General features: G+C 39.7%; 1 protein-coding gene across 1 annotated transcript in view; it reads right to left on the bottom strand.

Moving 5' to 3' along the window:
• LOC103539273 (hippocampus abundant transcript-like protein 1) overlaps positions 1-20,756 on the bottom strand; it is a 34,468-nt gene extending 13,712 nt beyond the window's left edge. Inside the window, exons 1-6 of the mRNA XM_030467932.1 lie at positions 20,463-20,756; positions 7,940-8,035; positions 5,184-5,246; positions 3,417-3,544; positions 2,430-2,544; positions 481-699 (exon numbers count right to left, since the gene is read on the bottom strand). Of these exons, the coding sequence (XP_030323792.1) occupies positions 481-699; positions 2,430-2,544; positions 3,417-3,544; positions 5,184-5,246; positions 7,940-8,035; positions 20,463-20,657 (816 nt within the window). The 5' untranslated portion in view covers positions 20,658-20,756. The remainder of the gene's footprint in view (positions 1-480; positions 700-2,429; positions 2,545-3,416; positions 3,545-5,183; positions 5,247-7,939; positions 8,036-20,462) is intronic.
• Positions 20,757-24,563: the final 3,807 nt, after the last annotated feature.

Below are 24,563 nucleotides of genomic sequence, written 5' to 3'. Positions count from 1 at the left end.
CTTTCCTATATATGACTGTAGAAAAATCAGGCTTCACAGATCCATTCAATATTGAAAAAAAAAACCAAAACATATAACCAAAAGTGGAATTCAATAGTAGGGAGACATTGCTAACCAAAAGTACAAAGCACAGAATGAGTGTCAAAAAGACTAACAATGTCAAGTTTGGGGGTCTGTAGCAGTGTAAAGATACACTATTTTTCTTACAATAAAACAAAGTAAGTTAGAAAAGTAAAGCATCTTCCCTTTGGATTTTACACCAAATACTGTTTTGATTCAAGAATCATTTAATACACAGTTAGGTTTGGATCTCGTCTTTAAATGTAGTAGATCTTTTTGTGCAAGAGTGAATAACAGAGATTTTGGTATACGAAACAGCCAAGCTACCAACAGAATTATAGATTTCTCTAGTTTACAAGATGAAAATAATTATGAGATAATCATCAATTATTTATTCATGATGTATTGAAGTGATCTTACTGCAAAAGGATCTGCTTTCTCCCATGATATAGAGGCTCCCCACGAAGCAGATCTCATTTTTTCTGGCAGAGATTCTGGTACAGCTAGCAGGATGAAGCAGATGTCCACAACAGCCACCAATGTGGCCACCAGTACAACAAGGTTATCTCCATAGCTGGCAGACAGGTATGCTCCAATGGCAGGACTAGTTACCAAACTTGCTGCAAAGGTGGCAGATACCTATGCACAAGAACAGTTTACAAACTTGTTGAAGTGGCTCTTCTGATTTTTCAGGAAAATTAAGTAGCTTGATGTGTACCACCATCCCTCCCCAGAAGTGCAATTTTAAAACAACAACACAAAGGTTTTCTAAGCAATAAAAAATAAAATAAAAAATTATGACAGTAAATATGGATTCAAATAAAGTTTGTCTCTCCTCCTCCACAGCCCACCTCGCAAGACACGATTTGCAGTCAAAGTACAAGTTTTGCTCAAAGGAAAATGGTTTTCTTTCAAAGGGATTAAACGTTGTCTTCCAATTATGAATGTGATGAGATTTCACTAAAAAAATTGTCAACATATCCAAATGCCAGCCTAAGTGAACCTGAGCCTCAGCACTCAGGGTAATACACAGAGATAATGCCTTTATTAACCACTTTCATTTTTAATACATAGCTATCACTAGACAACACAGCAAAGTAGGAGATCATTCTCTATGATAACAATTTCAACAAACCCTGCACTGCTTCATACTGTGTTGTTGTGACATTCAGCTACAAAGAGATATACTGACATTCAGCAGAACATGATGAAAAATCAAATGCTGTAGTTAAATTTCACTATAACAGTAATCATAAAAGGTTAGTTTGTTTGGGCTGTTGTAAGTCTTTTCCAGTCCCCACAAAATATAATCATTTGGCATAACCACTTCATAGAAGAATAACACAAGCTAGAAATTTAGCTTTATACCATATTATATAGTTAGGAAAAAATCTTTAGGAAAAGGTGTAACAAGATGTTCAGAAAGAGAAATATAGTTCCTCAAAACAACTACACTTTCATGTATTATTATAAGAATTTAAGATCAAGCCGTTTCTGTAAACAAAAAAAATTTGTTTGTAGGCAGGCAAATACAGGCTCCAAATATACTTATGGTCCTCTTTATATAGAGGAGAAATGTGGGAATTCCAGACCCATTTAAACCTGTTTTGTGCTCTGCTACAATATACTTAAGGTTGGAACCATACAATCCCAAGGCTTAGGGAAACCTAAGAGCTTGAAGTACTACAGTCCAGTCAACCAAGAATCCAGTCTACGAATATCTGTATAGTGAAAATACAGATATTTTTTAGAGAAATAAAAAAATAGTAGCACAGATAAATGACATTCAAAACATCTAACAATGGGCCTCCAAAATCTACAGCAATCTAAACAATAAGAAAAACAAAATAAAAAGGAATTATATTATTACTGGAAAGGTAGTTTCCGCTAACTGAACTATTTTTTTGTCTTGTTGATTAAGAAAGATCATGTCTTAGTTATTAAAAACACCACATTATGCATTTTCACCCTTCCTGCCTGTTTTGACTATAGAAAAAAACATAAACTGAAAGTGCAACTTACGGGTGGCTGAAAGATATCAACAGATCAAATATTAAAAAAACTTGCATTGCTTTCAGCAATATTTCTTGTTCTGCTTATAAAACTTAAATTATGTTTTTTTAACAGCATTCTCTATGCAGGTGAAGTTATCAAATTCTTACTCTATTCCTATGAGCACTGAGCAGTCTGTGCAGTAGTAAAAAGTCTAAATTGGATCTCCTATGCTCTAGCATGGTGCCTTGATGCATGGTTCGTTCCCTTCTGTACCAGCCCCACTACATTAAGCAGGAAACAATCTGTGCATTAAAACACAAATTCAATACAAAGGTCATACTATGACCTTTTTTTCCAAGTTTAGCATATCTTACCAGTCCATAGGCTGTAATTCTTTCATGCTCCTGTGTTACATCAGCTACATAGGCAAATATTACGGAAAAAGTAACAGAAAATATTCCAGATACCGAAATCATAGCGAAGTACCACCTAATGATTTAAAAGCAACAATTAGAAAGTTTAAAGTAAGACCTCTTTTCTTACTAGTTTTCTTACTAATTTTCTTACTAATTAAGCAAGTTTGTTTTTCATCTTTGAGAAGTGTCTTCAAAACTACCACAGACCTTGACTGAAGATGAAAGATTGTTAAGTATTGGATAACAGCATTTTAATTTTTATCGTCTAGTGCTTACTTTACCTCAGCCTAAATGAAGAAGTGGCCCTTTCAGGTCACAGTACCTTTATGTATTTTCACATTAAAGCTGAACCAAGCTCTCAAAATCGAACTACCTTATAACTCAACCTCTCCACCAGTGAAGGAACAAACTACCGTATACAACGTTTTGGAATCTAAATTCTGAGTGCACTTGTGTACAAAGAATTCTCATTGTAATCCTCCCAAGTTTCACAATGAATGTAAACGAAACTGAAACCAAGACAACTCTACTCAGTTAAGACTTCAAAGTTACTTAAATCAAAGAGTTAGGAAATCTAGTCTGCAGCATTTATATTTTTTGTGGTGAGTATATTCTAAGGTTCATAGCTTTAAAAATGTTTATTACAGCATTGTCAATACTCAGCAGAAAAAAAAAATAACAGCTGCGCTTAAAATTGGGTTAGACATGGCTATCAAACCATTTCAATTACTGTTCCGCTGGCGTGAATACAGTAATTATATCACATTCCATAATTTCAACTTTTGAGATAGTTTTAAGACCTGTTAAACAAAAAAGGTCCACAATAATGCAAATATGCCTTAAAAGTGGGTCTCTTCTCTTATTGTCAGTCCACCATCTCCCCACTACTCCTGATTCAATTTCTGCTGTACAGACAAACTCGCTACTGCAGTCTGTATCACTTACCATGGATTTATTCTCATTAATGGAATTGGAGCACAAGTGAAGAAAACTGTAAGAAGAAGAAAGGACCTTCTTCCCCATGCATCTGACAGAGCACCTACTAACGGAGCACTGAGAAAGGACAAAAAACCCTGTGATAGAAGAAAAACAATTAATATATCCATATTTAATTTCAAAGTTTCATATTGTATACAATATTAAAAAGGGCTAAAACTAAAATTCTACTTGAAATTAAACACAAAGTTGTAGATAACTGAAACTATACAGTTTTTTACAGTCACCTTGTCTGTGATTCTGATGTCTTACGTTTCAAATCTATTAAAACTGAGCACAATAAAAAAAGAGGCATTTTAATTTTTCAGTTTCACTTTGATCCAATGAAAAAGTACCACAGACTGCAGAAGCTTCTCCAAAATGTACAATGTAGTTACAAAAGGGACATCTTCGTAGCCTCTATCAAAAAACTTAGTGGTGATCCCAAACACAAATTCCCATCTACTTTGGACTGTCCTAAGGAAGATTTTAGAGTAAACTAACTGTTATCTGAAACAAAGTAACACTTACTGCTTTACAGAAACATACGGTACTATACTAGATACTCATCATGTACAGGGCATTTGTACATTGCAAGACCTATGAGGAACATTTGAGCAAGGCTGCCAGCTTGAGACAGTACAGCACCACAGTGATATTCTAGTGACAAAAATCAGACTTCCAGGTTCAGTTAAAATTAACATATTTGCTCCTTAGAGTCAGATTTCAGCAGAGTATGAACTAACACCTTCTGCTGTTGCACAAAACATCTGATATTTCATAGATAACATTTTAAAGAAAATGGTGAACACTGAAGTTTAAGTCTGGTCTATGGTCCCCTGTTTATTACCCCTGTTAAAGCCATATACACATTTGGACCATGATATTAATGCACTTTTCTACACATAGGCTCTGTAGAAAATAGAGAACCCTCTATTCAAATCTGGTACTCATAGTTACACTGTAGTGTCAATGAGCAGAGTTGAAAGAAAACATGAAGAGGAACATGACCTTTGTTTTTCTAAGAGAAGAGCTTAAAGTTCCTCTTCAGTAGGAGACATCCAGATATCCCTAAAGGATAGTGTTTCACCAATACATCATGAAAGATAACAGCAAATCTATCCCTAAAGATGGAATGTTCTTACAGCTAAAAATGCTTAGTCATAAACTACAAGAAGTGCTTTGAAATCTCTCAGTAAGACAGCAAAGAAAAGACTTTCAAGTTCTAGTTATGCTAGACAAATTTTGCAAGTCTTTTTTGTGGCCACAATCCAGCATGATCACTGTGTGACTGCAGTGGTATTAGTAAGCTGCAAGCTGTCCTGAATATCTTCACAGAATGCACAAAAACTAGGCAGGGGGGGAAAAAATGAAAAATAAGTAAAAAACACTGATAAAAATTAGCTTTTATACCACATCTTTGACAAGATTGTTTAAATGCTTCACTTTTTATCTTAATTGTATCATCATGGCTGCATTAATCTGCTCTTGATATAATCTAACACTATCTTATGTCCATTCTCAGAAGGATCCTTATCAAGATTACAGCAGCTACAACTGGTGCTCATTCAAATGAAAGGTATATAAACTTCTGAGAAATATTCAGCTTCTTTCAAGATCCTACCACTTAGCAATAAATCATGAACTGAGCCCCAAGAACACAACCACTACAATGAAGAAAGCTTAGAAAATTAACTACATTCTCAGTGTTCCATATGTTCCTACAGAAAGTCTTACCTTAACACCCTGAATAAGACCATTCATTAAAAACGTATGGTGGGAAAATGTTTCATGTAAGACCTGACCAGGAAAAAAAAAATTATTTGAATCAGGAGAGACAGGCAAAGTTGATTCACGGTTTAAATTTGATTCATAAAATAGGATCACTTTATTGGGACATATTAAGAAAGTGTCGTATCCCACAATTACTCTCTTATTTCTCTTCACAATAATATATTCTAAAGGTTTAATAACAATTTATTGGCATAAATTCCTCGGTACTGCTGAGATGGTTTGGACTGGGGTATGTTGCTCAGAAAGGCGGTCACCATAGTCAAAAAACACTACCAGGTGGTACAAAGCACAGAATTTTATGAGATAAATAATTCCTTCAATTAGGTGACTAGTTAGGAGCAAAAATGTTACTCATCTAACTTTGTCAAAAGAAAAATGTTGCTATCTTCACTGTGCCCAAACACACTGTGGGAAGTGTTTCTGAAGAAACTGCAGATATAAAAGTTATGTCTGAGTGTTTCATGCATCCTCTAAGTATATCTATGAATTCATTTAAGGTGCTTTACCAGCAGTGTTAATTCAAGGACAAGCACGTTAATCTGTCCTAAACAGATTTACCATAAATACACAAGAGTTAAAGGGCCTCAGAAGGTGCTATGGCATCAATTTAAAAAGTTAGTGCAGTGATTAAAGCATGTACACAGATACACTTCAAATTCATTTTCTGCCTTTACTGGTACATAAGCAACTACAAAAATTATTTATACATACATGGAGAAAAGCCTGAAGATACACAATACTTTAGTGTCACTGAAAAATATCAGCATAATTTTTTCAAGGATGACTTGAGATTCTCAAAGCACAGGTTTATTAAAGGTGTTTTTTTCCTATGTTAACAAGCAGACTGGCAATTCTGCCCCTTTTTCCTTCCAGTCGCATCTTCTGTTTAGATTTTTAGAACAATTTTGCTTCAGTTTTACCATTAATCTTATGATATGGATGAAGGGAAAAAAATCAGGATTCAAATCAGAGCTCTAGTAAGCAGATGTCTTTCAACCGGAAAAAAACCCAAGATAATTAATTAACTTTTCTGTGGAATGTTTTCCAGTACTCCTGAGAGGCAACCACTTCTGATAAAGGTTGACATTTAATTTCTGTTACTTTATAGATAAGAAGAATGCAAGTTGACAAACTGGTAGAGGGAACTGCATTACTCATGTTCTACCAACAGAAATACTCACGTATTCAAAAAAGGATTATATTGAAGAAAGAATATATCATTAAGTGATTAATATTCCTTACAATAGTGTATTAATATTGGCTTACATTTCTATAAACAAGAGTAATGAGTTATGTAATCTGCAAACAAAACAGCCTTTATAAAATGTGCTTTATAAACATTTATAAATTTTTTCCAAGTATATCATGTAAAAAACACTACAGCTTTGCAGACAGATACAAAAGAAGTACACTAAAAATTAAAATTTAAATAACATAAGCTATCACAGAACACACACGATTTACTATAATTATACACAACACAACACTTCTATATGATTACATGTTGACAATGCCCTGGAGAATCACAACATAACTACAAAAAACTTGAGCGATCATGAACTTTGGTCAACAGGCCAAACATATCAATTTCTGCCCTTCCTACCAGAAAAACTTACCTCAGCAGAAGTGGGTAGCTGGTAGTTCAAAGGCTGAACCTTTCTTAGAAAGCTTTACATGACTTTTGGTACTGGTAGGTTGATCAGCTGACAAAGGTAAGTTACACAAGTACATCGGCAAGATAAAGTATCAAAACAGATTTGAAATATTTTAATTCAAACAGCAGCTTTTCAGTGTGTGCAAAACTGATTACAAATGAAGATGATCACTCCCAAGAACAAAGACGTAATTTAAACCAGTGTAAAATAAGTGACACTATTTTATGTAACTCGGTGCTTTAAATGAAATTTTGAAGCCAATGCAACACCCTTGTCAGTGTTCAAGACCATATTAAGAGACAAATAAAACATTCAATAGACAAGACATTCAAGATCGTAACTATACTGAAGTTTGGGGAAGGAAAATAAGGTCTTTCAATCCCACAAAGCCTTGCTCATCATGTATTCAAAGTGCTCTCAGATATTACCTGATGAAAAACTGGACTAACAGACTTTTGGTGACTTCTCTCAGGTAGGCCTGATTTCAATGAACAAGACCCAGATCTTCAGATGAAAGGCTTCATAGCCTATTACCAAACACTCGAATTATCCACATCTGGAAAATAACTGCATTCCAGAACAGATTAAACACTTTTAAGATCCATTTCTTAGACTGAAGTATTCCTTACACTTCACGTTACATGTTGGCAAAAGAGCCAGTCCCCACTAGCATACAGAGTTTACTAGGGGATGCGTAGTTACTCAGTTGTTGTGTTGGAAGATGAATTAAGCCATGAAGCCTAAAAAAAGCTAGAATTCCCAGAGACACATTTCATCAATAGACTAAACCGATGTTACTCTAATGGGCAAATAAAAATTAGAAGTAGTACAGCATTTTGCTGATTTATTTTATCTTTTAAGCTTTCAGACGTCCAGACCTCAGCTGCTGTATACTGCTATCGCAGTGCTGAATGCTAAGATTCCTGAAATTCAGTTAATGAGGTAAGCAGGAAGTGTAAACCAAATTAAAAACCTGATCCCTAAAAATTAGCAAATCAACTTCTGTCAGTACTACCAAGACAACAGCTGACCAGTGATACTTACTGTTAGCATTGGAGTTGTCAAGAGCCCCCAGGCAAAAAATTCTAGAAATATCACCACCACCGCATGGTATATGCTTGGCCGACCACCAGCTTGTTGCTAAAAAACAAAACCAAATGCAGTGGTTGTACACATCCAGTTCATTACGTGTGAAAACGTATCTTACGTTTTACGTTATCTTATATTTTGAGCATAACCTTTCAAAAGTCAGCTTTCAAGATGACTTGCTACCAAGCCCTTGGGAAACATAGTAAGCTAAACAAGGGTGGAGAAAGTTATTACAGAACAACTAAAGATCTCCAGGGAACCTGAGAAAGTCTGTTCTCTCAGACTCTTGCTGACTGAAGAGAACTATTTTCCCCATTCCTGACACTGCTCTGTACTGCTTTCACCTCCAGTGTGACTGTAGGCTTCCTCCCCTTGAACACGATTTACAACTTTTCTAAAACAGTGTGACAAATGGTGTGATACCCCAAGTCACCTCCACCAGTGGCAACAAAACAGATTTGCATTATGAAGCTGCATTATGATCACATAGCTGTTAAAACAAAACTATGGCAATGCAAATAATAAGAAAAATTATATAGATTTTTTAATTCAAAAAAATAACCTAGAAAAGTAGAATTTAAATCTTGAAAGTTACATGTACCTATCAAAATTATGTCAAAATTCCACATCAGTAACACTAGTAAGTAGACAGTAATCTATTACCCACTTAGACTGCAGATGATGATTTGAAATTTTCTTTAGAGTCCTAAATATCTTTATTAAAATCACGCAGACAGGAAATTTCACTTTACACTGTCAAATGGACCAGTGTAGATAATTACTTCTGGCTGATGGTCTTTGCTGCATGTCCTAACAACTCTCATCACAAAAGCTTTTAATTTTTAATTATTAATTAATTAATTAATTTAATTATTAATTAATTAATTTTTAATTATTAATTTTTTAATCAAGTATTTCTTATTCTCAAGAAAATAAAATAGCCTGTGACTGATCACATACATAGCATGGACCACTGATGAAAAAGAAACAAAAACTCCTGATGCATTTTGAAATTGAAGAGCTTCCTTAAAACACTTCCCGCTTGCTTTTATGATGAAACAACTTCAGAAGTCTGGCTCACTTCTCTATTAAGAAAATACCTTACTTTAAAAGAAAGCAAGAGCATGCAATCTACATAAAGAATGAACTTGAGACACACATTCAAAAAATGGTTATAAAGTAGAAGTAAATTAGGCTTCTTGAACTAGACAACATGAGGACAACTTACTGAATCCTTTATAGTAAAAAAATTTAAACAGAATTTCAGAAATGGCACAGATGCTGTCAACATATAAGTTGCTTTCATCATCCCCTGCTTCTAAATCGTCAAGTGTTAATGTTAAAAATTAGATGTCTCCAGTTATGTCTTAAAATCTCTTATGGGCTTATTTTGTATCCACACAGTTCATCTTCATATGAAAGGCCAGAGTGTAGGTTGAGAAACTATGTATGAACATTACAATTGCTTCCAAATGCAGCTGCTGGTAAAGCTGTTATACTTGCATAATCAATCATGTGCAAAACATTACATAATCTCAAATACTTAACAATAGAAGCTTAAGGCCATCATTATAAAATTTTAAATCCTAAAAAGTTCTAACAAAATCACAGAATAATTTGGGTCGGAAGGGACCTCTTAAGGTCATCTAGTCCAACCCCCCTGCAGTAAGCAGGGACACCCTCAACTAGGTCAGGTTGTTCAGAGCCTCATCAAGCCTCACCTTGAATATCTCCAGGGGTGCAGCCTCAACTACCTCCCCAGGCAACCCGTTCCATTTTTCTAGCATCCTCATGGTAAAGAACTTTTTCCTAACCTCTAATCTAAATCTTCCCTTTTCTGATGTAAAACCATTGCCCCTCATCCTATCACCACAGGTCCTTGCAAACAGTCCCTCTCCAGCCTGCCTGTAGGCTCACTTCAGATACTGGAAGGCCTCCCCAGAACTTTCTGTTCTCCAGGCTGAACAGCCTTCAGACTGCCTTTGTAGGAGAGGTGTTTCAGGTGGTTCCTGATCATTTTTGTGGCCATCCTCTCAACCCATCCATCGGATCAATGTCCTTCCTGCACTGAGGGCTCCAGAGCTGGATGCAGTACTCCAGGTGAGGTCTTCCAAGAGCAAAGTGGCAGAATCATCTATCTCAATCTCCTTTCCATATTTCTTTGGATGAAGCCCAGGATGTGATTGGCCTTCTGAGCTGCAGGCATACACAGTCGGCTCATGTCCAGCTTTTCATTCACCAGCACCCACAGGTTCTCTTCTGCAAGGCTGCTTTCTAAAACTTCATCGCCCAGCCTGTACTGATACTGTGGATTGTTCCGATCCAGGTGCAGGACGCTGCACTTGGTCTTGTTAAATCTCATAGAGGTCTACCTGGACCCACCTCTCCAGACTGTCCAGAACCTTCTGGATGACATTCTGTCCCTCTGCCTTATAGACAGCACCACTCAGCTTTGTGTCACCGGCAAACTTGCTGATGGTGCAATCAGTCCCCCTGTCTGTATCATTGTTAAAAACATGAAACAGTAAAGGTCCCAGTACAGAACCCTGAGGGACATGACTTGTCATTGGTCTCCATATGAAGTTGGAGACATTGACCAATACCCTCTGGATGTGACCATCCAGCCAATTACTTATCCATTGAACAGTCCACCCATAAAATCCTCATCTCTCAAACTTGGTGAGTAGGATATTGCTGGGGACTGTGTATTGCAGAAGTCTACATAGATCACATCCATAGGTCATCCCTCGTCCACTTCAGGTAGTTACCCTGTCACAGAAAGCCACTAGGTTTGTCAGGAACAATTTGCCCCTAGTAAAGCTGTGCTGGCTGTCTTGGATCACCTTCCTGTCCTCCATGTGTTTTATCAGACCTTCTAGAAGCATCTGCTCCAGGATCTTCCCAAGCACAAAGGTGAGGCTGACAAGCTGGTCATTCCCATGGTCCATGTTACCAGCTTTTTTTAAAATGGGTGTAATGTGTGCCTTCTTCCATGCACCAGGGACTTCACCTATATGCCACGACTTTTTAAATATCATGGAGAGTGGCTTGGTGAATACATCAACAAATTTTCCAAGACTCAGGGATGCATCTCATCAGGTCCCACAGACTTATATATGCCCAGGTTCCTCAGGTGGTCACAAACCTCACCTTCATGTACAGTGGGAAAGACTCCACTGCTGGGGTCCTCAACTTGTGATTTTTTAACTTGGGAGGTGCTGGGAGAGAGGTTGCCCTTGAAGACCAAGGCAAAAAGTTGTTGAGAACCTCAGGATTCTCATTGTCTGGTGTTACTAGTTCATAAGACTTGGCCTTCAGAGGGGAGTATGTTCTCTTTAACCTTCCTTTTTTCATTGAAGTACCTATAGAATCCCTTCTTGTTATTATTCACATCCCTTGCCAAGTTCAGCTCCATCTGTGCCCTGGCCTCCTTGATCTCATCCCTACACAATCAGGGAGCAACTCTATACTCTTCCCAAGACACCTGTCTCTGCTTGAACTGCCTGTGCCCTCTTGCCTTCCATTGTTTGCCCAGTTCTACATTTAGGCTCTTTTTATGATTCTTTTTACCCATACCTACTCCTAAAAACATTTTTTTCTTCTGTGTTTATTGGGCGCAGAATAAACACAAAAATTATTTGAAGACAACAGGGCGAACTATTAAGGTGCAATAAAAAATCTATTTCTTTTAAGCAGAACATAGCTGTTGAACCCTTGAGAAGACATCAAGATCATAAATCTAGCTGGCAAGGAACTGCTTACATAAAAGGGAAAAAAAAAAAAAAGAATATGGTGTTAGGAGGATTGGCCTATTTTTTGAAGGAGAGCGAGTACAATTCATCCTAAAATACACAGCAGGACACAATTTTATAGCCATCCCAGATCTTCAGAGCAAAGCTAGAATTGACACTAGTTCTTTTCCACACAACTTTCAGATAACTGTTTATACATTAATTCAAATATGTAATTTAACAATTAAAGTTGTTAGAATAGCTGCCCAGGCATCTTAATATTCAATGTAAAAGATACTTCACTGTTTTGTTTCTCTTAAGATAGGTGCTTATTTCTGAACAAAACCACATCTCACTGTTTAAATCTTAAAGTCTTCCAGAACCCCTTTTCAAACTTCATGTATATTGATAAGGGCCACAGAGTACTGATAGGCAGACTAAGAAAAACACTCAACTGGATACATACTTTCCTTCTGTGAAGGGAAAGCAGCAGAGCACATTGCCACAGACCTGGACACGCATTCTCAGTCAACACAACCTGCTCAGGCCTCACAGTTAATTCTACCCTCTGAAGGAAGAGATCTCCCTGAAGTACCTTTCCCATAATCCTGTTATCTCCCTGGCAGATAACCAAATTCATGCTGAACCTCTGAACAACCACAGGAATTTGCCTTTCTCCTCCTACACACCCCTCTAGGAAATTTTTTCCCACCACACAGCAGGGTCTCTGGAGAGCCTGCTGGTGTTCTACTTCCTGTGAAGACTTTGCAAACAGCACTCTCTGTCCTTCTATACTATATAAATCAACATTCAAAAATGTTAGCATGAAAAGTTTTCTTATTTTCTTTTTTTTAAACTGTCTACAGAAACATTCTGCAAAAATTAACTGCTACAAGCACTTCTTTTTTGCAAAGCGACCTCCACTGCAGTCCATTATGTCAAGCCCCGTGTTTTCAAGAAAACTAAGAATTGAACTAAGAGAACTTGTAGAAGATTTTGAGAAACATGCTCTCATAAATAAATCATTCAGACCTTAAAGTTCACACCAAATTATAAAGTATCCTCTTTCACATTTACCTTCACTGAAATATTCTTAGTTTCCCAATTCAAAAACTCTACCATTTCTAATGCAAACTTTTTCTGGTATTCTTCACTACATCACTATTTAATCTATTTAGCTTACTCTAGCACAAATACTGTTGTAGCAATCCATCTCACTACATTATGGATGCTCTTTTCTGCACACATTATCCAGATAGTTCCCCGGGCATACTGCATAGTTACCTCTTTCTACTACCTACTGCCTTTAATTTTCAAAAAGAACTATTAAGAAAACACCTTGATTCCAACTGTTCCCTGAAAACGTCCTATTTGTTGGAATCAGCATGAATTCAATGAACTGTAAAAAGAATCCTAAAGACCCTCGTAACTGCCTCTGTCACATGAAGAAATCACTAAGTGATTATGTGCTCAAACCCAAGTCTAAGGCTTGTAGCTTGCATGCACTGCAAAAAGGTTGATGAAGTGTTCTATAAGCAGCTGGGTAAGGTTTGAGATTTGCTTCCCCTTGTTCTTGCGGGAGACTTCAACTTATCAGATGTCTGCTGGAAACAGAATACTGCAGACAGGAAGCAGTGCTGGTGATTTTCGGAGTGTGAGGAAGATTATCTCCTAACAGAGCTGGTGACTGAGCCAACTAAGGAAAGCTCACTGCTAGATCTGCTGTTTGGGAACAGAGATGGACTAGAAGATGTAAAGGTTGGTGGTCAACTTGGACAAAGTGACCATGAGATGGCTGAGTTTTCAGTTCTTAGGGATGTAAGAATGGAGGTCATAGAACCTCCTCCCTGAATTCTGGAGGGCAGACTTTGGTAAGTTTAGGAGATTGCTCAGTGGTATCCCCTGGGATATAGTCTTCGAGGATGAGGGAGTTCAGGAAAGCTGGACAATCCTCAAGAGGGAAATCCTTAAGGCACAGGAACAAACTGTACCTGTGCATCTTTTAAAACAAGGCAGCAGGGTACAAGACCAACCTGGCTGAACAAGGAGCTTTGGACAGAACTCAGAAAAAAAAAGAAAGTCTATCAGCTATGGAAGAAAAGGCAGGCAACTTGGTAAGATAAAAAGTTGCTGCTAAGGTATGTAGGAAGAAAATTAGAGAGGCCAAAGCTCAGCTTGAATTAAATCTGACTAGTGTCATTAAAGGTAATATAAAGAGTTCGTGTAAATACATAAACAGTAAAAGAAGAGCTAGGGAGAATCTCCTCCCTCTACTTGACCTTGGAGGGAAACTTGTGACCAAGGACAAGGAAAAGGCTGAACTGCTGACTGCTCATTTCACCTCTGTCTTTGTCACTTCCAATTGCACGCTGAACGTACAGCTCCCTGAATCAGAAGACCAAGATGGGGTGCAGAATGAAGCCCCCATAGTATGGGAGGAAATGATCAGTGCCCTGGTGTGCTGTATAGATGTGCAGAAGCCTATGGGACTGAATGGGATCCACCCAAGGGTACTAAAGGAGCTGGCAGAAGTGCTCATCAAGCCACTCTCCATTATTTATGAACAGTTCTGGAAAACTGGGTAGGCCCCTGTAGACTGGAAAATAGCAAATATAATGTCTATCTAGAAGAAGGGCTGAAAGGATGATCTGGGGAACTGTAGACCTATTACTTTGATCTCAGTGCCTGGAAAGGTTATGGAGGTGGTCATCTTGAGTATCATCACATGCTACATAGAAGACAATCAGGTGATCAGGCCCAGTCAGTATGGGTTTATGAAAAGTAGGTCCTGTCTGACTAACCTGATCTCCTTCTGATGACTCGCCTAGTGGATGAGGGTAGAGCTGTGGACATTGTCTAGCTGGACTTTAGTAAAGCTTTTGACACTGTCTTTCACAGCATTCTTCTTCAGAAACTTATGGCACTTGGCTTGGATAAGTATACCCTGCATTCAATAAAAAATTGGCTGGATGGTTGGGCTGAAAGAGTGGTAGTGAATGGAACTAAATATGGCTGGTGACCATTGTGGTGTTCCCCAGGGTTCAGTGCTGGGGCCTCTTCTCTTTAACATCTTCATTGGAAGGAGGGGATTGAGTGTACCCACAGTAAATTTGTAGATGACACCAAACTGGCTGGCTGTGTGGATCTGCTGGAGTGTGGGGAAGCCTTGCAGAGAGACTTAGACAGGGTGGACCAGTGGGCCAAGGGTTAATTGAATGCGGTTTAACAAGGCCAAGTGCCAGGTCTTGTACCTGGGTCGTAACAATGCCACGGTAAGCTGCAGACTTGGGCAAGTGTGGTTAGAGAGCTGTAAATTGGAAAGGGACCTGGGGGTATTGGTTGACAGCCAACTTAATATGAGTCAGCAGCATGCTCAGATGGCCAAGAAGGCCAATGGCATCCTGGCTTGTGTTAGGAACACTGTGGCCAGAAGGAATAGGGAGGTGATCGTCCCTCTGTACTCAGCTGTGGTGAGGCCACATCTTGAGTGCTGTGTTCAGTTCTGGGCACCTCACTGTAAGAGGGACACAGAAGTGCTGGAGCGTGTCCAGAGAAGGGCACTGAGGCCTGGAGCACAAGTCCTGTGAGGAGGGAAGAAAAAAAAAAAAAAATAAGAGCAAAAGCCAAAACAACCAATAACCTGTTTTCATAGCATAGGGAAGTTACCAGATGAGTGCCAGTGCTCTATTTTAGGGCAGATAGAGTTCAACACAATCATAACTGATCTGTGAGAGTGGAAGCAGTGGCAAAGTTCACTGATGAGAAAATGCAAATCATGGTAGAACAGGACAATGGTGAAGAATATCAGAAGTTGATAGATTTAGTGAAAAATTAAATTGCAGATAAACATTAATCTAAAACAAATTTAACCAATTCAAGTAGGAAAAAAACAATTTTAGTTTAATCTGTAGGATGGCTAATACTTAGGAATGTCATCCTGGAGAAAACAGTTCCATGAAAGACACTGGTTTAGCATTTAGAAGTGCTTTACATAAGTGTATTCAAAGATACACCCTGTTAGGAAATATTTCTATTACATTAATGGATAAACATGTGATATCCCTGCTCAGCTAACCCTCTGCTTCTGGTGTTCTAACCATTTTTATTAGATCTATGTAAATATCCTCTGTCTTATCCCATGACTGCGTGTTTTTTTTCATAAGCTTTAAGCAACAAATACTATTGAACAGTCTGTTTACAGAAGCACAAGTGAAAGAGATCCACAAAAGAACCAAGAATATTGCCAAAGGCATAGAGGAATGCTGAAGTCGTCTTCAAGATGCAGTCAAAAATCTGCAGAAACATACGATTGGGATATACTGAACTGCAAGTGTCACGAAGGATGTGAAAACAATTGTTAGTGCCTTCTTATACTAAAATGAAAGAAAATAAGGAGCATGGGACCTAAGAAAGCATTTCACACAATTTACACAGGTTCTAAAATGTCTTGACACATTTTTTTTTCCTGCTGGGAACACATTTCTGCTTAAGTTTAGAGTAGGCAAGCTTATAAAGCAGGAAAATTCTAAAGAGCATAAAATACAAAAACACCATTTCTGGTTCTGTTTTTGAGGCTGAGGCTATCAACGCTATCAAGGTAAATGCATCCAAGAGAACAACCACCCTACTTGTCACATTCTGAAAGCTTAGCTTTAGACAGTACTGCACTGTGTAATTAAACTACTTCATACAGAAATAATATGTAACCAACATATCATCAAACTGCAAGCTGATTTATCCGTTGCTAAATTTCATTCCTAAATGTAGAAATATGTACAACACAAAGAAATTACTCTGAAAAACATAATTGTCTTAGGTCATATTATTCTCCTTGAGACAGAAATTCATTCTAGCTCATTGCCCAATGAGCTTGAGTTTGGATCTTCAGTACTAAAATATCAAGTCTTTTTTATTTACATGATTAAGTTTCTACTGCTTTAGCCTAACATGATTCTCTTTTTACACAAAACCTTCCCAACTACTATAATCTGTAGGATCAGTTAACAGCAACCTTAGAACAGCAAGAGTTGTCTCAGCATGAACATAAGAGAGTGACTTCTTTTAAAGACAGGAGTTAATCACTGCTGGCAGTGATTCAGAGTTCTGACTCAGCGCTAATCTAACGTGATGGGAAGATTCAGAAGAACTGTGGAAACCTTGAAAAAGCAACACTGTTTATCTCTAATTATTCAGATTTAACAGAAAAATTCATTTCTGTGTGAAAAGGAATAGCGCTTCATAAAGAATAAATAAGTGAAGAATGTGCTTTCTACTAACAACTCTACTTAAATCCTTCAAGCAAGATATTAAGAAACAAGCTTACTGGACTGAAAGGTGTCTCAATAAAGTCTCCATAAAATTTAATTATGCAGTCTCAGTTTTACCATCCTGTACTTTTCAATGTAATGCTAAAAAGCAAAATGCTAGCAGTAGGAGTAAAAACCTATTAATTCTTTTGATACACTGCTGTGCATTGCTGTGTGGATAAAAGCTAGCAAATTTCCAAGATGTACTTTTAAGCTTCAGAATCCTTTCAACACAGAGGTGTTGGGCTTCACAGTGACTGAGGTATTTTACAGTGTCCAAGAATATGAAACTAATGTATGATTAATTCTTGAAGAGGTACATAGGTGTGTTTTCTTTTTAGGTAACTTGTTTGGGAACTTCTCCTATAGGTCACTTCATTTAAACAGTACAACACTGTATTTTGCAAAAAAAAGCTTCCTTGGCTTTATTTTACTGACAACTGATTGCATATAAATTAAGTATCTGGTAAAAATATTCTGAATGGCATGCTGTTTTATACTACCAGTGTTCATAATTCAGATGGAAGAGGACTGCACAACCAGTAACAAATTTTCCATGGCACCATTTACTTCAATTTCTGAAGCTCACTGAAACTGGGGTAATTCAACCAATGGAAACTGATTTAATTCCAGTGGAATTAACTTAAGCATACTATTGTTCTTATTAGCTTTGAGCTAGTAACTCAATTCATAAGGTTACTTGTTTAGTATTTTACTTTTTGTTCTTAATTCAGTAAAGGCAATGCATTCAACAGTTACTTACAAACAAAGCAAAACGCAGAAGTTTGTTACCCCTGAGCTGGAAGAGTAAGGGAAGAAAGCCTTGCACAACCTGACACAACCTGACTAATACTGTTCCACTTTGCCCTACCATCTGATGTGACAAAAGAAATTGGAATAAAAATTAAATTTCCTTCATAGAAAGAGGCAGTTCAGCAAAATGTCATCTCTTTATTTGCTTCATCAGCAGCCCTAACACCAAGCTTTCACTTTCAAATGCCACCCAGTGCACCCCCAGCTATAACAGAGATCTCTCCAACTACATCTAAAGCCATGTTCCAGCCTCATATTTTAGTCTGAATAAGCTCTTTTAAGAAAGTCTAGACAGAGAGAGTTCTAGCAATATGATAACCTCCCAAGAATCACAAGACCTGTAATAACAAAGTAGGAAACAGACTGTTCAGTCAGGAATTGTGAAGTTGACCCTAGGCTGATGTAAGTATTACTATTATGCCAATGTACAGAAAATAAGGTTGGAGCCTTCTGCCTTTCTCTCTCGTAGAAAATGCATTACAGGAACACAAAGTCCCTTAAGGGCTCAACTTGGAGGTAAGGGGGAAAAAGAACACAGAAGCAAATCCTGATACCGTTTTATAAGTTAGGAATTTGTGTCATTCAGAAACTTAAATTTTCCAACGGATAAACCAGCAAAGTTTAAGTGCTCAAAAGCATTATTTTAATCCTTTATCAATTTTTACCAAACATTTCACCTATTAATAGAAAAATAGGCTAGTACCTTTGTCAGCTATGGTTTTCTACTTGAGTTTTACTAGTTAAATAAATCTAGTTAACACAACTAGTTAACACTAGTTAATACAACTAAATAAAAAGTTGATTTTTTAATTTCTCAGCCTGTATCCTTCTACTTCCTACCCTATTCCTATTTTTATCCTCTGTTTATCCTCTACATAATTACATCATTATTTCTTCACATCAACTGTGATGATACAGCTGAAAGTTTACATTTCTTAACTAAAAAGTTAATAGGCTTCTGCTAGAGTTACTTTTCAATTCTGACTTCAGACTGGGTTACTGTATTATATGCATCTAGAATCCTAAATGGGACCTGTCTGTAATCAAGCCCAGATCACCAAAATATCACCATCAGTCTCACTTTCTGAAGGACTCCAATCTATCTGTAGACATAAACTTTTCTAAAAGGTAACTGAAAGACTCAACTATAAAAGTGATTGGCTGCAAGAACTGTAAAGCAGTCACTTGGGATTTAACTTACATGAATAGCTAATTTAAGTAAAAAATTCCACAGAATTTTTCTTACACCTTCTCTAGGTTATTAATACATTAAAAGCACAGCAACACATTCATCAGTTTTGAAAAAGAACCTGCTGGTGTCAAACAAATACTTTCAAGATAATTTTTGACGTTCCTGAGCTCTAGTCAGAGTATCATATTGATGCTACCTCATCAATGCTCAGTATAAGACATTACAAGGTCACACCACACAAGTGTAAAGCAGTAAATTATTCTCTCTCCAGCTGATACATGTTCAGATGTTAGCTCCCTGACACAGACTTAACATTATTTTAAAAGTTTTGTGGTAAGCCATGCCTTCAGTATCCCTCATTTTAAAACCGAACTAATATCAAACAATTCACAAACACTTGAACACAGTCTAACAAAAAGTATTAGTAGCTAATAAGTCAGGATGCAAATAAAATTTATGTGATTTCAACTAGCCAAAAGTGATTTATCATGGCAAGACATTGCCTAATTTTGTATATGTACCCCTTTAAAAAACACCAATGGCAGAATCATCTGTTTTGCTATTCGGTCCCCTGGGTTCCTCCGTTCCCAGCTTACTCTCTACACTCACTGCTAAAGAAAGAAGATGAGTTAAATCACCTCGGCCTGGACCATCCTGCTCGAAAGAAGAAACCTGTGCTCACCTACTGCAGAAAGATGGAAGGTGTGGGATCAGATCTGTTGTCTTTAAGGCTTCTTGCGAAGTCTTGCACGTTTAAAGGGAGAGGCTTAAGCCGCTAGAAAGGCGCTTCTGCTGGGAAATAACGGTGTGCAACTGCAGCACTTTGAAACTAAAGTTTCCGAGAGATACTCTCAATAAGCACATAGACAGCTCCCTTCCAGCTCCTTCTATCTCTAAAATGGCATTTTAATGCATACCGAAGTAGGAAAAGACAAAGGTGAAAGACTAAGTTACCTTAAAATTGTAAGGTAACTCTACAGTTTCGATTTACCAAAACGCACTCCCTGGAACCCCAAAGAAAACCCAATTTTTACTTCCAGGCACTTCGGATTTATAGGTTTTACAATAAAACATTTTTACAGCCACCTGCTTACAGGTGTCGCCTTTGCCTGGGCTAAACTACCACCGAGAGCTGCCGGAGGTGAGGCGGTACGGGCGGCGACAGGCCCCAGGCGACAGCCCCAAGTGCTGCCAGCCGCGGACAGCAGAAGCCGCGGCCCCAAGCTGCACCCCAACCCCAAGAACGCTTCCAGGGAAGAGGGGATACCCGGAGGATGCTCAGGGAGGCAGCTGCCCCTTCCCAGGAGGTGAGGCGGACAGGCGCTGAGACGCCACGGGCCACCCGGTCCTCAAGGACGGGACGGCGCTCCCACGGCCGGTGGCACCATCGCGCCGCCGGCGGAGCCCCGAGCCCCCCGCCCCACCCTTGCACGCACCGCGCCACAGCTGCCGCCCGCCTTCCAGGCGCCCCTCTCCACTAGCATGATCCAGCCGGCTCGCCTGGCGCCCCCGACCTCCTCCGGAGGCTGGGGATGGGACTCGAGCTCTATCGCTGCCTCCTTCTCCTCCTCCTCCTCCTCTTTCTCTCCCTCCCGGGCCGGGGCCGGCGGCTGCTCCGGACCAAGGCTCATCTCGCTCCCACCATCCTCCCGGTAGGCCGGGCCGTAGGGCCACCCGCGGCAGACCAGGCTAAGGAAAACCACAGCCGCCTCCGCCGCGCCGCCTGACCCAGGCCAGCGGCTTCACGTGACGGCGCGGCCCGGCCCGGCCCGGCCCGGCCTGGCCGGGCCCGGCCCGGCCCCGCCCCTTCGGCATCCGCCTCCGCCTCGGTGGAACTGTGACTGGGCCGGGGCAGTGTGTGGCGAGTCCGTGGACGGCGGAGGGGTCGGCAGCCGCCCGGCCCCATGGCTGTTCGGCGGACTCCGGAGGCTCTCCGCTTCCCTCCGGGAACATGTATAATGCTGGAAAATATCGCTGTATTTTGGAAGTTTCAGCTTGACCTGCTGGTCAAATTAAAGGTCAAGAAGGAAATGCACTGTAGTGAGAGCAGGGACTTGTGTCCTGGTAATGGTGTAGGGACACTGCCCAGTTGTGTAGGGATGGGGTTAAGGAAATCAAGGTAAAGCTAAAGCTGAGCTTGACAAGGGTGTGCAGAGAGTAGTAGGAAGAGCTTCTAGGAAAGCCTCAGCCAGAAAAAGGTCAAATAACGTGCACTCCCCCCTGATGAGCACAACTGTAAACTGGTAACAATGGATGAGGAGAAGGATGAGGTACTGAACAAATTTTTGCTCCCTGTCATTATTAGCAACATGTAGCCCCATACCTCTCAAGTGAACGGACCCCAAGACAGTGAGGGAAGGAGCACAGTCCCTCCCACTGTAAGAGAAACCACCTGAGGAACCTGGACACAGATAAGGATGTTTTAACATGGCCTGTAGTGATAGGAAACCAGGTAATGGTTTTAAACTGAGAGGAGGTAACCTGGAGTCCTCAGCACAGGAAAGACATGGACCTATTGGAGCAAGTCCAAAGGAAGGCTGCAGAAATGATCAGAAGGCTTGGACCTCTCTCCTATGAAGAAAGGCTGAGAGAATAGGGGTTATTCATCCTGGAGAAGGCTCCAGGGTGACCTTATATCAGCCTTTCATTAGTTAAAGAGGGCTTATGAAAAAGCTAGTGACAAACTTTTTAGTTGCTCCTGTAGCAATGGGTTGAGGGTTAATGTTTTAAAGCTGGAAATAGTAGATTCAGACTATATATAAGGTGGAAATTTTTTACAGTGAGGGTGGTGAGACACTGAAACAGGTTGCCCAGAGATGTTGTGACAGTCCCATCCTTGGAAACATTCCAGGTCAGGTTGGACAGGGCAACCTGAGCAACTTGAGCTAGTTGAAGATGTCCCTGCTCATTGCAAGGAGAGTTGAACTAGATAACTTGTAAAGGTCCCTTCCAACCCAACATATTCTATGATTCTATGATTATTACATTTTGAATGAATTACAGAGATTACTTTAGTAGCTCTGTCAATTTGATGACCAGTCATCTGTCTATAAACAATATTAGGTGGAGCCAATGTACATCTTACATTTTGCAATAAAGAGCAACTTATTTGTAAGTGATATAAAAGTTGACGTAGGCAGCACCACAGGGAAAAATGCTAGTACTCAGCTGACTTTTCATCAGTCCCTTCCCCTGCTATGACATAAAGTGGGATCACATGAAGAAGTGGGCTTGTGCAAAGTGCATGAAGTTCAACAAGGCCAAGTGCAAGTTTCTGCACCTTGGATGAAGCAATCCCATGAACCAGGACAGGTTGGGAGGAGAAAGAATTAAGGACAGCCCTGAGGAGAAGGACTTGGGGGGTGGTGGTGGACCAGAAGTTTAACATGAGCTGTCAATGTGCGCTTGTAGCTCAGAAATCCAACCATGTGCTGGGCTCCACCAAAAGAAGCATAGGCAGCCGGTTGACGGAGGTGCAGCTTTCTTACTGGAACTTAATACCATTGAATAAATGGCTAGTTATTTTTAATTTACCCTTTCAGTTAGGAGAAAAGAACAATTAAAATATATTTACCAGACTACAGTTATTACTAGTAGTTAGTGATTAGTAACAGTCCTTTCAACATTGCCATTTTCAGTGTTCATATAAACAACAGGAACTTCAATAAATACACCTTGCAAACTGTTCCCAGAGGTTCATGGGATAAATATGTTAACAGATCCCAAAGTATTGCCATCAACACCAGGATAAACTCAATATATTTTAAAGTTCCCCTTTCCTTAGAATCATAGAAAGTTAGGGATTGGAAGGGATCTCAAAATATCATCTAGTCCAACCCACCCTGCCAAAGCAGGCTCACCTAAATCAGGTCACACAGGAACACATCCAGGTGGGCTTTGAATGTCTCCAGGGAAGGAGAATCCACAGCCTCCCAGGGCAGCCTGTGCCAGTGCACTGTCACCCTCACAGTGAAAAAAAATCTTATATTTATATGAAACTGCCTGTGCTCCAGTTTATAACCAATGTCACTTGTCCTTGTCAGTCACCCCTGAGAAAATCTTTACTCCACCCTCCTGGCACTCACCCCTTACATGTTTATAAACATTGATGAAGTCACCTCTCATTCTTCTCTTCACCAAGGTGAAGAGACCCTCAGCCTTTCCTCATAAGGGAGATGTTCCACTCCCTTCAGCATATTGGTCACTCTTCCTAGCAATTTCCTGTCCTTCTTTAACAGAGAGGCCCAGAGCTGAACACAATATTCCAGATGTGGCCTCACCAGAGGCCCCCAGAGTAGAGGGGGAGTAGAGGGAGTAGAGGGATCATTAACTGATCCTTAACCCATCCCTCATCAACCAAGGCAAACTCATCCTTTACCCTGATTTCTTCAGCAGCCTTAGGGGCCTGGGACTCCTGAGGACATCCTCCAGCAGTGTACACAGAGGCAAAGAAGGCATTTAGCAATTCCTCTTCTTTGTATCCTCTCTCACCAGGGCACCCACATCATTCAGCAGTGGTACTACATTGCCTCTAGTGTTAATTTCATCTGCTATGTATTTGAAGAAGCCCTTCTTGTTGTCCTTAACCTCCCTTGCAAGGTTTAATTCCAAGGAGGCTTTAGTTTTCCTAGTTGGCTCTCTGCATTCTCGGTCAACAGTCTTATATTCCTCCCAAGTGACCAGCCCTGCCTTCCACAGTCTCATGGCCCACTCATCCCATATGAAGGTGGCCAAGTGAACACCTGCTGCTTTACATGATATTCCAAAGGTGCCCATGAAAAGGTGGGGTCAGGTGGCATAAAGGAGGCACATTCAATATGCTGGGTGCACACTCACCACCCAAGAACCACAGCTTCTTACCAAGGTCATTGCTGCATCCAAGGGTGGTGTTATCTCTCCTATCTTTCTCTCTCTCTCTCAATTCCTGTCTCTCTCTGTCTCTAGCCTTATCTCAGCACATAAGGGTAACATAATTTCTAATTTTGTTAAGTTTTACTCCCTGTTGCTTTGTTAAATTTTGTCAGTTGTAACCTGTTATTTTGACCACTTCCTTAAGTTGTGCTGAATTGTAACCCATTGCTTTGAAAGTACCATCACTTATAATGCTGTTAGTTGTAATCTGACATGCTTTATAATCTTCTGCGCTTTTAAGTAAAGTTGTGTTTTTATACAAACCTCCTGGGTAATAATCTTACTCCTGAGCACCGTGCAGAGAATTCCCAAACTTAATCTCACCGAATGGGTTGTTAAAAGAGATTAATTAGAGAAGCAGAAGGATTGGGCCCAGCTACACTCAGGCTCATCTCCGAAGGAGTTTAGAAAGCAAGTGGGTCCAGTCTGAATCTCCCTGGGTTGACCCCCACGCTGGGAAACTCTGCCCATGCCCACTCTGGGGGAACGTAGAGACGTGTCCACTCCATAAGATGTGATATTTTGTTTGGCCCCCCCATTCGGGGAGCTCTGCTCACTTTGTGAGATGTGACAGCGTCACATCTTGTGGGGCATGACAAGAGCAATAAGGTCTGCCCTCAGAATCC

Source organism: Calypte anna, chromosome Z (genome assembly GCF_003957555.1).
Source record: "Calypte anna isolate BGI_N300 chromosome Z, bCalAnn1_v1.p, whole genome shotgun sequence".
Classification (NCBI taxonomy): domain Eukaryota; kingdom Metazoa; phylum Chordata; class Aves; order Apodiformes; family Trochilidae; genus Calypte; species Calypte anna.
This window is presented reverse-complemented; position numbering and strand designations above follow the sequence as displayed.